We start from the raw sequence: 12591 nt of genomic DNA, 5'->3' as shown, positions 1-12591 counted from the left end.
GGAGACAAAATTTTAGGTTACGCATTTGCCCTATTCGCACAGGATTACTATTGTCTGGGGACCTTGTGTGATTTATAAATGACTTCCACACATTTGTCTTTCATGTGGCACATTCGCACGGGATGAAAGCTGTGATTTTACAGAAATTTACAGACTTATTTATTGACTTATTTCCCGGATGTGATGCCAAGGCTTTGCGTATAGTTTGCATAGCCTAGTTGTATGGTGTTAAATGATATATGACCGTACCTGTCAGCATTTGAGACCTGTGATCGCGAACCGTGCAGAAGATCACCGCGATCGCAAATCTCAAATGTTAAGAGAGTTTCCATGATAAATAAACAAACGGGAGACTCCCGGCAATTGATGGATATCACCCAGCACCCGAAATAATACCAAAACACTTCCAACAGCCTCCTTATTCGCAAACGGTGGATAAAACCTTGAAAATGATATATGAGCCAGTCAAATCACAGAGATGCCTTTTCACACGGGACTAATATTATCACAGGACCTCGATGTTCGTCAAAACATGGTAGGTCATTTGTGGGAGAATTTATACTTTACAAATTACAGACATGGCCGATACGCATGGGATTAAGATCCCATACAACCTCTGCAGGTATAACAAATGACTAGAGGTCCCCAGGTAACACTTATCCCGTGCGAATAGTGCTCAGGGCAAATCAAGTGATCTCTTACAAAGCAATAGTGACGCATAGTACAAATATGTTTAATCACATAAGATTGCTGCACCATTCCTATCGAATCCAATATTGACGGCACAGCACTGCTTTTTAAATTTGAGTCTCTCCGCAGATCCATCTTCGACCTCTGGCTTGTTCACAAAGGAATCCGCAGTAATTTTTTACTCACCTGAGCTGGAACTTCTTTAAAAATAAACTTCGGAATCTGAAGGAAGGTTATTCAACGACTGTGTTCTTCCACAACTAGCCACACCACAATATTCTGCGATCTTTAACGGCATGTTTATTGCTTGCTCGCTCTATCTGGTTCCGCGCAACTTCAGTTACTTGAATAGTGTTATGTGCGAACCTATGACATCGTAGATAGGTGAATTCCAGAACCTGCATTCGCTGAGCCTGGTGCCAGAAACAGTGGTAATTTCAGTAACTAGGGCGTTTTCAGTTCTGACACTTACAGGATGTTCGCTTGAATACAATTCCCTCTTATATAACAAAAGCTTGGGTTAAAATTGAGTCATCACCCCTTTAAAATCTCCCCTCAGATGTTGTATTGATAGATTTCCATAATATGATGGAATACAGCAGCAAATAAACACTGTCAAACTAATGTTAAAATGAAACCTGGCTTCAGAGCAAAAGAGGGTGAGCAACAGCGCTCGCACCTGTGGGCAGTCCAAACACACACACACACACACACACACAGCGACAGCACACTAAGAGCACATTCTGTGCAACACAGCAAGCATAGATACATCATGAATGTGCGGCCCAGATCACCATGGCAACCAGGCAGAGGGCGGGAGCTTGTACAGGTCCCTGCGCACATTCTCCAGATAAACAGAAAAACATTAATTTACAGTTCTGAACTGTGATATCTGCTCAAACCTTTGCAGTAATAAAGCTTTTATCACTAATCCACAGTTTACAAATCAGCAGTATGTTTAATGTGCAATGTACATAATTTTAGATGCTGATATAAAGAAGAGTAACATCAAAACACAACCACCTTAAAATGACCACATTATTTATGTTTTCTGTTGTCACATCAGGTCCATCGCCAGGAGGAACAACCAGGAAAGCTGTCCCTGTGTAATGAGGTGAGCCCATCACTACACTCTTAAAAATGGAGGTGCGTCATGATGCCAAGGAAGAACCTTTTTTGTCTACATGGTTCCATAAAGAACCTTTAATAGCCAAATAACTTTTCTGTTTCTCAAAAGGTTCTTTGTGGCGGAAAAAGGTTAATGTCTTTAGGTAGAGATGGTTCTTTAAAGAACTTTTGACTGAATGGTTCTTTCTTGAACCAAAAATGGTTCTTCTATGGCAAGAACCATTTAAGGACCTTTATCTTTAAGAGTGTAGCTTAATGGGTGCTGGGGGCCAAAAGTATCATTTATTTCTTGTCATCATGAAAAAAGGTACTTTATGGAACCAAAAGGTTCTTCTATGGCATCAAAGAACCTTTAGAACCACCCTTTTTTTTAAGAGTGTACTAAAAAGAGCAGATTGGATATTCTGCCAAACTGTTTTTGTTTCATAAAGAAAGTTATATGGATTTACATCAGGAAAGTAAATGATGACAGAATTGTCATTATCCGTTTAAAAAGATGATGTCTTTTTGTAATATTGACACTTTTGTGTATGACAAAGAGATGACTGGTAGGTTAATTTGAGCAGAACTTTAAGTAAACAGTCCCCTTTACCTGTATTGATCCTTGTAAAGCATTAAGCTTGACTGAGCATTTTTGGGGTACAATGCCCCATGAATCCTACAAAAGTAAAAAAATTCTAAATAATATTTAATATTCTAAAAACATTAAGGTTTGTTTACCTAGTACTTCACAATGAAGAATGATTCCAGCACAATACAAGTCCTTTCAAAGAAGAGGCATCTGTAGCTCTCAGAATGAATGATGAGAAGTACTAACAGAGATGACATCATGAATACAAAAGTCCTGTTGCTAAATTAATGTTCAAATTTTCAAAAACATTGCAGCATTTTTACCTTAAGAGAATGATTCCAGCACAACATGAAACATTTATGAGAACAACGGGAGATCTTCCATGAAGTGATCCCAAATCCAGCATCTGTGGTGATTTGTATGTTCTGTCACTCAGACAGGCATGGCTTTCACCGCATGCTAAAATCAGATCCATTAAGCTTGATGGTAGCACTGTTTATTTCATTGTTTTTTTAAAAGGCATGTTGAAGTTATACCATTGGGACTTGTTGTGCTTGTTGTGGGCCTTTCGGAAAGATTTAAAGGTTGTTAATGGCATATTGATGATCTCTCTTCCTCTATATTCCATTTGAAGCCATTGAAAATGGAGTCATATGGCTCTAGACATGCCCTAAAGCCTACTTTACTTCACAGTATGCTCTGGCCAGGACCTGTCCAACAAAGTCTTGCTCACAAGAAAAAAAATAACTTTAACTGTAATGATACTGTAGCTACATCAGCTTTCACAACAATAGGCGATAACATTTTGTCATTCAGTCGAGAAACTTACGATAACTTGCTACTCTTGCTTTGCAAAGACACAAAACATATAGTTGTCCAGCTAACTTAAACATCATAATTATAATCATTATTTCTATTAATGCCTACCCACTTCATATCAGTAGCTTGGTTTTAATGACAAAAACAACTTAGGCATCACATGTGTCATCCGCCACCCTGGGGTGTGCGTTTCCCAAATGCTTGGTTGGTGAGCATCGTTCCAGCATAGTTCAGTGATTTAAGGGTTTCCGAAAACCATCGCTCTAACGATCAATCGCAAGCAGCATCGCAAAGTTGCGTGGCTGGAACTACAGGTCTATGGTTCGAAGCATTGTTCCTTATTATCATGCATCAAGCTTTTGATCAAAGTAAGCAAGCAACATGCAGTGCATTCAAAACATCATTATAAATATATAAAAATTCAATTTGACATCTTGTAGTTTGTCAAGAAAATAGAAGCACTGTTGTTTGAAAAGTGCGCATGGCATGGCATGCGTGCTCTAGGACCCTTGGGAATCCCTGGACGGAGGAGGACACTTATAAATTAAAATAAAACAACGTATAACAAAAATAGAATAACAAAAGTAGTCCATAAATGCAATCTATGTTATTTACAGCAGTTACTACGGTTTAGTGAAACAGTCATAACTACATTGTTAATTTCCCCAACGATGCATCGTACACTGGTGGTTAACCAGCTAGTTATGTCGTTGTTAGAGAAACGCACCCCGATCAGCTATTGGCATCAACTATTAAAAACCCATATCAATGGGTTTAGAATTATCTAGTTTTATCATATCTTTATTATCTAGAACACTGTATAAATGATCTCTATCTTTTATCAACTCAATCACACAAACGCTTGCAAACAAAAGCTCAGTTCAGTGGCACCAGTATTAGCTGTGGGGACAGATCCAACGCACTGTACATCCCACAGCTCTGTTTTGTAAGCAAATCATTATCAAGACTATTAATGGCACACTGCAGAGTTCTCTCTTCCTCCCTCCCTCCCTCTCTCTCCCACTCAGTCTTTCGTCCGTTCTCCCACCCTCCCTCTATTCAACTCGCCTGTTTTCTAGTGAACAGTTTTATTCATTCTGTGGAGTTTTTGTTTTTAATAGCTTTTTATAGGTATATCTTTATCTATGCCAACACTTGGCGAGCTCCCTCAAAGACAGCATTTTAAAGCATAGGCCCCCTCCTATGCTTTAGGAGCAAACTTGAAGCTACGTACCTTTGTATAAAACATCATTCCAGAATATACTGCAACAAACTCCATTCCAAAACCATCCACAAAACAATAAAGAAAAAGACCGCAGAGGTTAGAGAAATGTTGCTTCTGAACTAAACACATGTCTATATCAGTATTCTGTTCTGTTTGTGTATCCATACATATTTCGATGGTGAGTTGTACTTTTTTGTGCATAACAAAGTAGTGCGCTGGCAAGCATAATGCTCACAGAAAACTCCATGAATGGCATAAGAACGTTGGAAATAGATTCATACTATTATCCTACTAATTGTGCACATAACTTCAGCTTTGTAGATGACCTTAAAGGTAAGAGAAAGGAGGAATGGATTGTTGTTCGCAAAGCTCGCAGAGAACATCCAGAGATTCTGAACATTATGTTCTGAGTTATGTTTCACAGGACAAAAAGTGTTGGGAGACTGTCGTCAATTTCTAGTCTACACATTAAAATAAATATGGTGCTGTTCTACTTAAAAACAACTTAAAACAGCCTTGAAACAGCCTAAACTTGCTGATGGTGTCTCAACTTGGCCAAGCTGGTTGCTCAGTTTATCTTCCGCCAACAACAGCTGACAAATGCCCAAAAACCCTCTCAAAGCAGCAAACCACACCAACCTGACCAGGCAAGGACACCTGCTACCAACAAACCAGATTGAGTTGGTTTAAGATGTTTTGGTTTTCAACAAATGAGTTTTAGTAACCGGAAAGAACCTTTATGTCATCATATAAACACCTTTTTGTCACTTTAAACCTTGACTTTCTTCTGTAAAACACAAAAGAAACGTTTGCAAAGCTGCTCTCCTCCATTATACAATGAAAAATACTGTATAATGTTCAAAAACACCACAATATTTGATATTTGATTTTTCCTGTCCTCCGAAATTATACAACAGCATTGCGTAAAGAAGAAAGCAAAAGTTTACGCATTATCTAGTAAAATCTTCACTCATTCATTTCAGACATTTGGGCCCATTGTAAGAGGGCCATAAGGATTTTTGTGGTATAGTCAGCTCACTGGGTCTGAGGACTGGGGGCTAACCCATAAAAATGGTACCGGTCCCAATAAATTCAAGCAACAACTCGGTCAACGCTGTTGAGAAGTTAATGGTACACAAAAGAAGACATTTTGAGGAAGGTCTCAGTGGTTTTGACAAAACAGTGGAACTCAAAGGAGGCCAGCGCTGTTTGGTTACCAACATTCTTCAAAATGTCTTCTTTTGTGTTCTGCAAAAGAAAGAAAGTCACAAAGGTTTTAAATGACATAAGGATGAGTAAATGATGACAGAAACGTACAGGTAAATTGACTTCCTGAAACAACCTGGACACGGTTACCTCACAGCATTACAGTGTATTTTTCCATCATCAATGTGCCCTAAGGTCACACCCTGTTTGAGCCTGCAACCTTTGGTAAGATTCCTCAGAATAAAGATGACAACCATCAACCATTAAAGCCATAATTGACCATGTTTATAATGACCTCGTAAAGGATCCTATAAATGACACGTGGGAGCATTAAAGAGCCGCTACTTAAACCATGATAAAGAATGTTATTTGTGCTTTACCTAATGTTCATTTATCGCCGGAAATAGCACTGAGACTTCCTAACCAACAGACAATAATACAATACGTGTTAAGTGAGAAGCTACAACAGTCACATCCAATCACTCCAAACCCCAAATACAATAATGCAAACATGATTGTAGAGAAGCTATTCAACAAACAAATCACGTACCAGCCCTTGAAAAGGTGGATCTGCAAGGGTCAAACAGTCTTGCATGAAAAACCCTAAACAAAAGTACATCTCGGTGAGAACCCTCAAGCTGAGGACAACATTGCAGTCCTCTCCACCTCCCACAGGTTCTCCAACCAGTATCATTAGCTTCTCTATCATTTCTGCAGCATAAACACCCCAGTCATCTCAAGGAATTTATTCAAACCAGCTGGGGACCAGTCTAGACTTTACAGCTCCCAAACTATTTCACAACCCCTAGATGAATATCGGCAGTGTTGCATCCGGGAGGAACTGCATGTCCGACACATATGATAAACATGAGCATACAATTGACCGGCTTATAAAACCGTCATTAACACTCAGAACTCCTACACAGTTTATGCATTAAGGCAGATATCAACATCACAGTGCAGGTAGAGATCAAAAGAGTGTGTTTATGTGTGTGTGGGAGGATAGATGCTGAGAAAGAGGCAATTGAAGGGAAAGGTTAGGTAAGGAGATATGGAGAGGGTGGGGTTCAGTAGCTCACCATGCTCAACCCAAATCCCGCATTGGGCTGGAAGGCGGGTGTAGATCTGTCCTCCTTCTCCGTCAACAGACACACACAACCCCTGCGCCCGTCTCCACGATGGCCAGCTCATCCACAACGCCTCGCTGTGTGCCCACACACACACGCTCTACAGCCCAAAGTCCAGACACGCACCGAGGGGTATCTCCTCTTAGAAACGATGCTTTCTCAGTACAAAAAAATCCAGTGAAAGAATAAAGGATTGAGGGAAAGAAGCGAAAAAGGCGTAGCAGAAGGACATCACGGAACAATCATACTTCTTGGATCACCTGCCCACAAAAAGATAAATAACCTACCATCTACAAAAACGAACGGATACCAGCACGGGCTGGTAAAGGAAGTTGAGCCCGCTCCCTTCCTGCCTTAATGCACCTTGATTTTTTCCTTCCACACGCATTCACTCATTTCCTAGGCCAGGTTGACTCTTCCTCTCCTAAACGCTCATTTTAGACTGCCTTTTTTGGCTGAAGCGTGCACGGGAGAAGCCCTCGGCAGATCTGGAGAGAGCAGCGTTCAGCACAAACAGAGGGCGAGAGAGAGATAGTGTGACTGCCGCTATAGTCCATGAATGGTGCAGTGCTGCTGTTGTCATGGTAACCACTGGGGAGGAGGCCGGCAAAGTGGTGAGGGGGAGTGAGAGAACGACAGAGCGAGAGAGAAAGTGCTTGGCAGAGGGACACTGTAGCTTTGGGATGGCCAGTTGCGTATGTATGGAGACTGGTAATTGTAGCTGGGTTATAAATAGGGGCTGCCGGCACACGGGTCCGATCCATCAGCAAAGGTGACCTTTTGTCATCCTTGAAAGTGCCATTCGAACCAGAATTCATCACATTATGCATCTGGGCTCAACTCGCACTTTCACCCTGTTCCACTCCCCCCATTTATGTCATTGCTGCTTTTATAATCCCTTCATCCATTTGTCGCCTTCTGGTTTGATAAAAAGAGCGGTAAAAGCATATGTGACTTTTCTTTTATTTAAAAATACATTTAATCTATATATTTTTTCAGTATGTGAGTGTCCCTTATAGGGATCCAACCCATGACTTTTGCAAAGCTAACACAGTGTTCCACACATTTTCAAAGAAATAGTTCTAATAGTTCAATGAAGGTGATTAAATCATACGATTTCTGGATGCTTTGCGATTAACACAGCATTCAGGCAATGTTAAAATACACAATAAAGGGAATGCTATGATGCCAAACACTTCCTTATGAATTAAATAAGCTGACAAATATCGTTGATGTAGCTTTGAAAAGAACTTTGTATGGCATTGGAAGAATTTAAGAGTCGGTAAATTATAATTAGTAATAATTATTCCCTTTTTATAAGTGAACTAACCGCATTAAAAGAGAGATAAAAACTGCTTCTCTTGTCTTTTTTTGTACCTCTTGTCGCTTTTAAGAACGAGACTTGAGTCTCCTAATGGTGCATAGAGATTATTAGTAGCTTTTCCTGCTGTCGCTAATGTTCTTTTACATTTACATTTAGTCATTTAGCAGACGCTTTTATCCAACGCGAAATACAGGTGGGGTAAGCAATTGTACCGAAATGTAGTAATTGCAATGTAGAAAACTTGTTCTTAATTCAAACCTAATCATTCAGAGAACTTCAGCAATAAAATAATTACAATTAGACTCACACTCATGTCTTTTAAAAAAGACATAAAATATTCAAGATCAAGAAGATTAAATGTACATCAGGGATTCATGCAGTACGCCCGTGTTGTCTGGCCAACATTTGCCTTGAATGTTAATGTGGACAGAAGTTTTCTAACTTTTCAATGGCTCTGGTTACACTCACTGCGGTACAATATAGTTTTTGGGTAAACAGACAGAGATTTATGGGTTTAATATCACTTGTATCTCTGTCTTCTAAATGTCAAGTAGACTACCCACCCTGCATGATAAACACTTTGCTGTACTGTTCAATGCATGCTGTCTAAAGATATAATGTACAGTCAGCTGCTCATTAAAGCTTAATGAACCCAAACAGGACCACAAAGCTGTAGGATCTTGTATTATTTTATTTATTATATTCTTGAATAAGATAAACCAAAGTAACGTGTTTCTCAAGAAATAACACAGAGATGTGTTGTTAACATAACATATGCAGACACAGAAAAAATAAGACAACCCTTCACTACCACACAATGAAACAAAACAAAAGACTTAAGCACATAGAAGACATTAGAATAATTTCAAAAAATTTATTTTATTAAAAAAGGTATATATAAAATTGTTTGAATAAAAATGATTGTTTATTTATACAGTATATCCAGTCTATTGTCTGTTGCATTTTAACTAAATCCAACCTCGGGAGGGACATAAAGTCATCCAACAGTATGTGAAAGACTGACTGCATGACATGTCACATGAAAACTGTGATAAAGTCGACATAAAAATTAAAGTATTTTTGTTGTATTGCTTAGAATATGAACTTGTTTTCTTAATTTGCAGTATTTGTGGTCTTAATAAATACATAGCATCCTTTCAGTTTTTCGGTTTCTCCAGTTTTGGATGGCAAATAAATGCAGAAACTATATTTTAATTTTTTATATAAAAAAATTGTTAGTAGTTCACAGAATGAAACAAAAATGATAATTTGATCTAAATACATATATATTTAGAAAAACTGATGATGGTCTTTGAAATGGTATCTTAATTTTTTTGCGGCTGTTAATAAACTACTATGATACAGATCTCCCGTATTTTTCTCAAATTTAAGGGATGGACAAGAAGAAGAGGAGAAGACAAACATATTATTCTAAATTGCAGATATTAGGGTGAACTATCCCTTTTAGAAGAAATAAACATAAACTCTGTTCGATGGGTCACAAATAGAACTGCCTCAGTGTACAGTGTTTTATTGTTGGTATTTTTGGTGTCTTTTGCCTTGGTTATTATTTTCACACATAAGAGAAAAAAAACGGCTCTATCTTCTAATAGAAAACTCCACATTGTCTGTGCTCTTCCTTGTTTTACTATCATATTTTTATCATTTGGACTCATTCTCTGCCTGAGCCTGTTCACCTGAGAAAGATTCCAAATGTCACATTTCCATTTAGCTGAACAAATGATCACGTCTGGGAAAATCTGGGGATGTGAGGTGGACGAATGGGGGTTAGGTGTAATTGGAAAGCAATTTGGAAGACCAAGAAGAGTAAATGAGGGCAGAAAGATCTTTCAAGTCATTTATAAGCTGATCCCTTTCACTACAAGATGTTGTTCTTCTGGGTATAATCCTTCTTCGTGGGTAGAGAAACCACAGAAAAGCAAGGCTTTGCTACAAGGGCTAATCGTATCATTGAATTGTTCTATAGATTGAGGAGGAAAAGTGGAAGCAGATTGACATCAGAGAAGGTTGTGGGGGTGTTGTAATTTCATCAAGCCAATTAATAGGCAATGAGGGAATATCTAATTTTCTATAGGGATCTATAGGGATGGCAGTAATGGTATTGATCGTGGAAGTTAATTTGGATTTGTTACTGAAATGGAATTTGAGAATTGAAATCTGGGAGGAGGGAATCCCATTATCTAACCAAGGAAATCAGCGAAACATTAACCAGACTAAGAGTACGTTTACAAGATAAAAGACAGAAAAGTTTTTCCTTTGCATTTTTGGAAAGTTTTACGTACACACGACAGCGTTATCAAAATGATCTGCATTAACATTGATTTCGTGAAAACAAATAAAAATTATGCATTATGCATGCCAGGCCAGTGGACGGCACTGTTGTGCTATAAAGAAACCCTTCCGCTTGAGCTGTGAGAGCGGCTTTGACGCAACGTTTGTTCCCGTTTCTCAGGGAACCGAGGTTACGAAAGTAACCCGGACATTCCCTTTCGAGAACGGTTCACACTTATTGCGTCAGAAGCTGACGTTATGGGGAATCGTATAGAACAGTGCCGCGTGAGCAGTGAAAGTGACTCGAGCTGATAAAACCCCCTGATCATGACGAGACAGTGAAGGACATGATACATAATACCCTCTAAGCCTACATATATTGCCAAGCTGAATTTAGCAGCAAATAAGGGAAACACCAGCCTAACATACGTGGCATAAAAGGAATCAAACATGGCCAGCAAGCGGAGGTTCCCGGGGCTATGGCATCATACAATAGAGTCATATCACTCACAGCCACTGCTCCTGCCCGGGCTCTCAGACCATACAACCTGGTGGAACCAAGTAAGGCTGTAACTAACTGCTCGAGGTAGCCGCAGATGGTGTGCTTACCAAGAGGACTCGGGAAGCTAGGGAGGACACTTCCAAGCTGTAAGGTGAAGGTGTTCTGTGAAGAGCAGCCAGCCGCTGTGCATATCCTGAATGGACGTGTCCTTAAAACCAAGCCCATGACGAAGCTATAGTTGTCGTAGAATGGGCTCTGACATTATTAGGTAATCAAAAGTAATCACCTGTGCCTAAAAAGGGTAGCCCCTACCCTGCTTTTGGTTTCAACGTAACGCAACAATTGCCTGGCCCAAACTCCATGCACTAAGCATTCACAGAGAGCTCTTCCAAGTCCCCTATGCGCTTGGCTGCAGTCAGGGCTAAAAGAATGACTGTTTTGAAAGACAGCAGTCTGAAGATTGCCTCCTACAGCTGCTCGAACGGAGGGCGTATCAGTGCTCTGAGGACCTGAGATAAGTCCCAAGAAGGCCCGGTGTTGGGGTGAGTGGGCTTAAGCCGGTGCAAAGAGCGCAGTGTAGGCTTTGTTAGCAAGGTGTGCCTTCATATGGCTTGGCTTTGACGTGAGAGTAGCTTCACTTCCCCGCAGTGGTGAAGAGCGGCAAAGGTGAGCCGCCACACTGTGTATCCCCGTGCCTCCGCCTGTCAACTTCGGAAAAGATCTCCACCCAGCCAAAGCGAGGGCACACTTCCCATACTTTTAATAACCTCATCATGCATTTAGGGGAGAAATGGGGCTAAGGAACCACGTGTCGAGTTCGCTCCTGTGGGGCTCCTCTGGTACACTCCACTCTAACCCCAGGTTCTGCACAACTCTCCGCGTCGAACTGCACCGGCAAGGGTGGAGAACGAGATACTGGAGGTGTTTCCGGCTCTCTCCCCCTCTCCGCTTGTGCACTCACAAGTGGCTCGTTGGCGGCAGTGGGGAGCTGCTTAGCAAACAGAATAAGTGCGACGTTGTGCGTGGATCTGAAGACTTTCACAGTGCGGGAACCCTGACCCGGCTGTAGCTGCCTCTGCAAGAGCAGAGACCCGCACACAACACATACATCCGCGACATCTGGACCGCCAAGAGGGATGTAAGTCTTCTTCCGGCAGTAATTCAGTGTCACCGGCTTCGTTACGAATTTGCTCATGAAGGAAAAGAATCCTAGTTCTGCCGCTCCCAGCCCCATCTTGAGCGTCATTGGCCCAGTACAGTTTGGAATGTACTGGCGTTGTGCAATTAGGCTTCAGGTAGGTAAGTATTAGAGGATACCCCCATAGCGTTATCTTCTGACGCAATGTGAGTGAACCATTCTCGAAATGGAATGCCACCATCAGAGTTTACACGGAAAAGATAATCCCGTCATTTTCAAAAACTTGAACTTTGAGACCCGTTTTCAAAAGTTTGCATTTTTAGTCCCCCAAAACACTGTTTTCGTGTAAATGAACAGGCAAAATGCACAAAAAGTTCTCTGTATTGAGTTGTTAATGGCCTCAACGTAAGACTATGTGTTTTGGCTGTTCATTCATACGAAAACTTGCTCAAATTGCAAAGGTGTTGTTCCAATTGTGGTCCCGCTGTAAAAAATGAACAGTGAACATTTGCGTTCACTTACAGTGAGGAGATGGTTTATGTTTAATTTGTACAATAAACAAAACCAGT

At 40.4% G+C, this 12591-nt stretch overlaps 1 protein-coding gene across 6 annotated transcripts in view; it reads right to left on the bottom strand.

Moving 5' to 3' along the window:
• The window catches only part of tanc2b (tetratricopeptide repeat, ankyrin repeat and coiled-coil containing 2b), a 122671-nt gene that overhangs the window by 44325 nt on the left and 65755 nt on the right, over window positions 1-12591 (bottom strand). Inside the window, exons 1-2 of one of the 6 annotated variants that reach the window (XM_056770663.1) lie at window positions 7054-7270; window positions 6719-6920 (exon numbers count right to left, since the gene is read on the bottom strand). The exons of 4 other annotated variants lie outside the window; for them this stretch is intronic. In XM_056770663.1, the coding sequence (XP_056626641.1) occupies window positions 6719-6830 (112 nt within the window). In that variant the 5' untranslated portion in view covers window positions 6831-6920; window positions 7054-7270. Of the gene's footprint in view, window positions 1-6718; window positions 7271-12591 lie in introns of those variants that run through there. One more of the 6 variants, XM_056770662.1, reaches the window with a different exon arrangement.

The sequence above is a fragment of the Triplophysa dalaica genome, chromosome 17 (assembly GCF_015846415.1).
Source record: "Triplophysa dalaica isolate WHDGS20190420 chromosome 17, ASM1584641v1, whole genome shotgun sequence".
NCBI lineage: Eukaryota > Metazoa > Chordata > Actinopteri > Cypriniformes > Nemacheilidae > Triplophysa > Triplophysa dalaica.
Note: the sequence above shows the minus strand (reverse complement) of the source record. Positions and strands in the feature narration are given on the sequence as shown.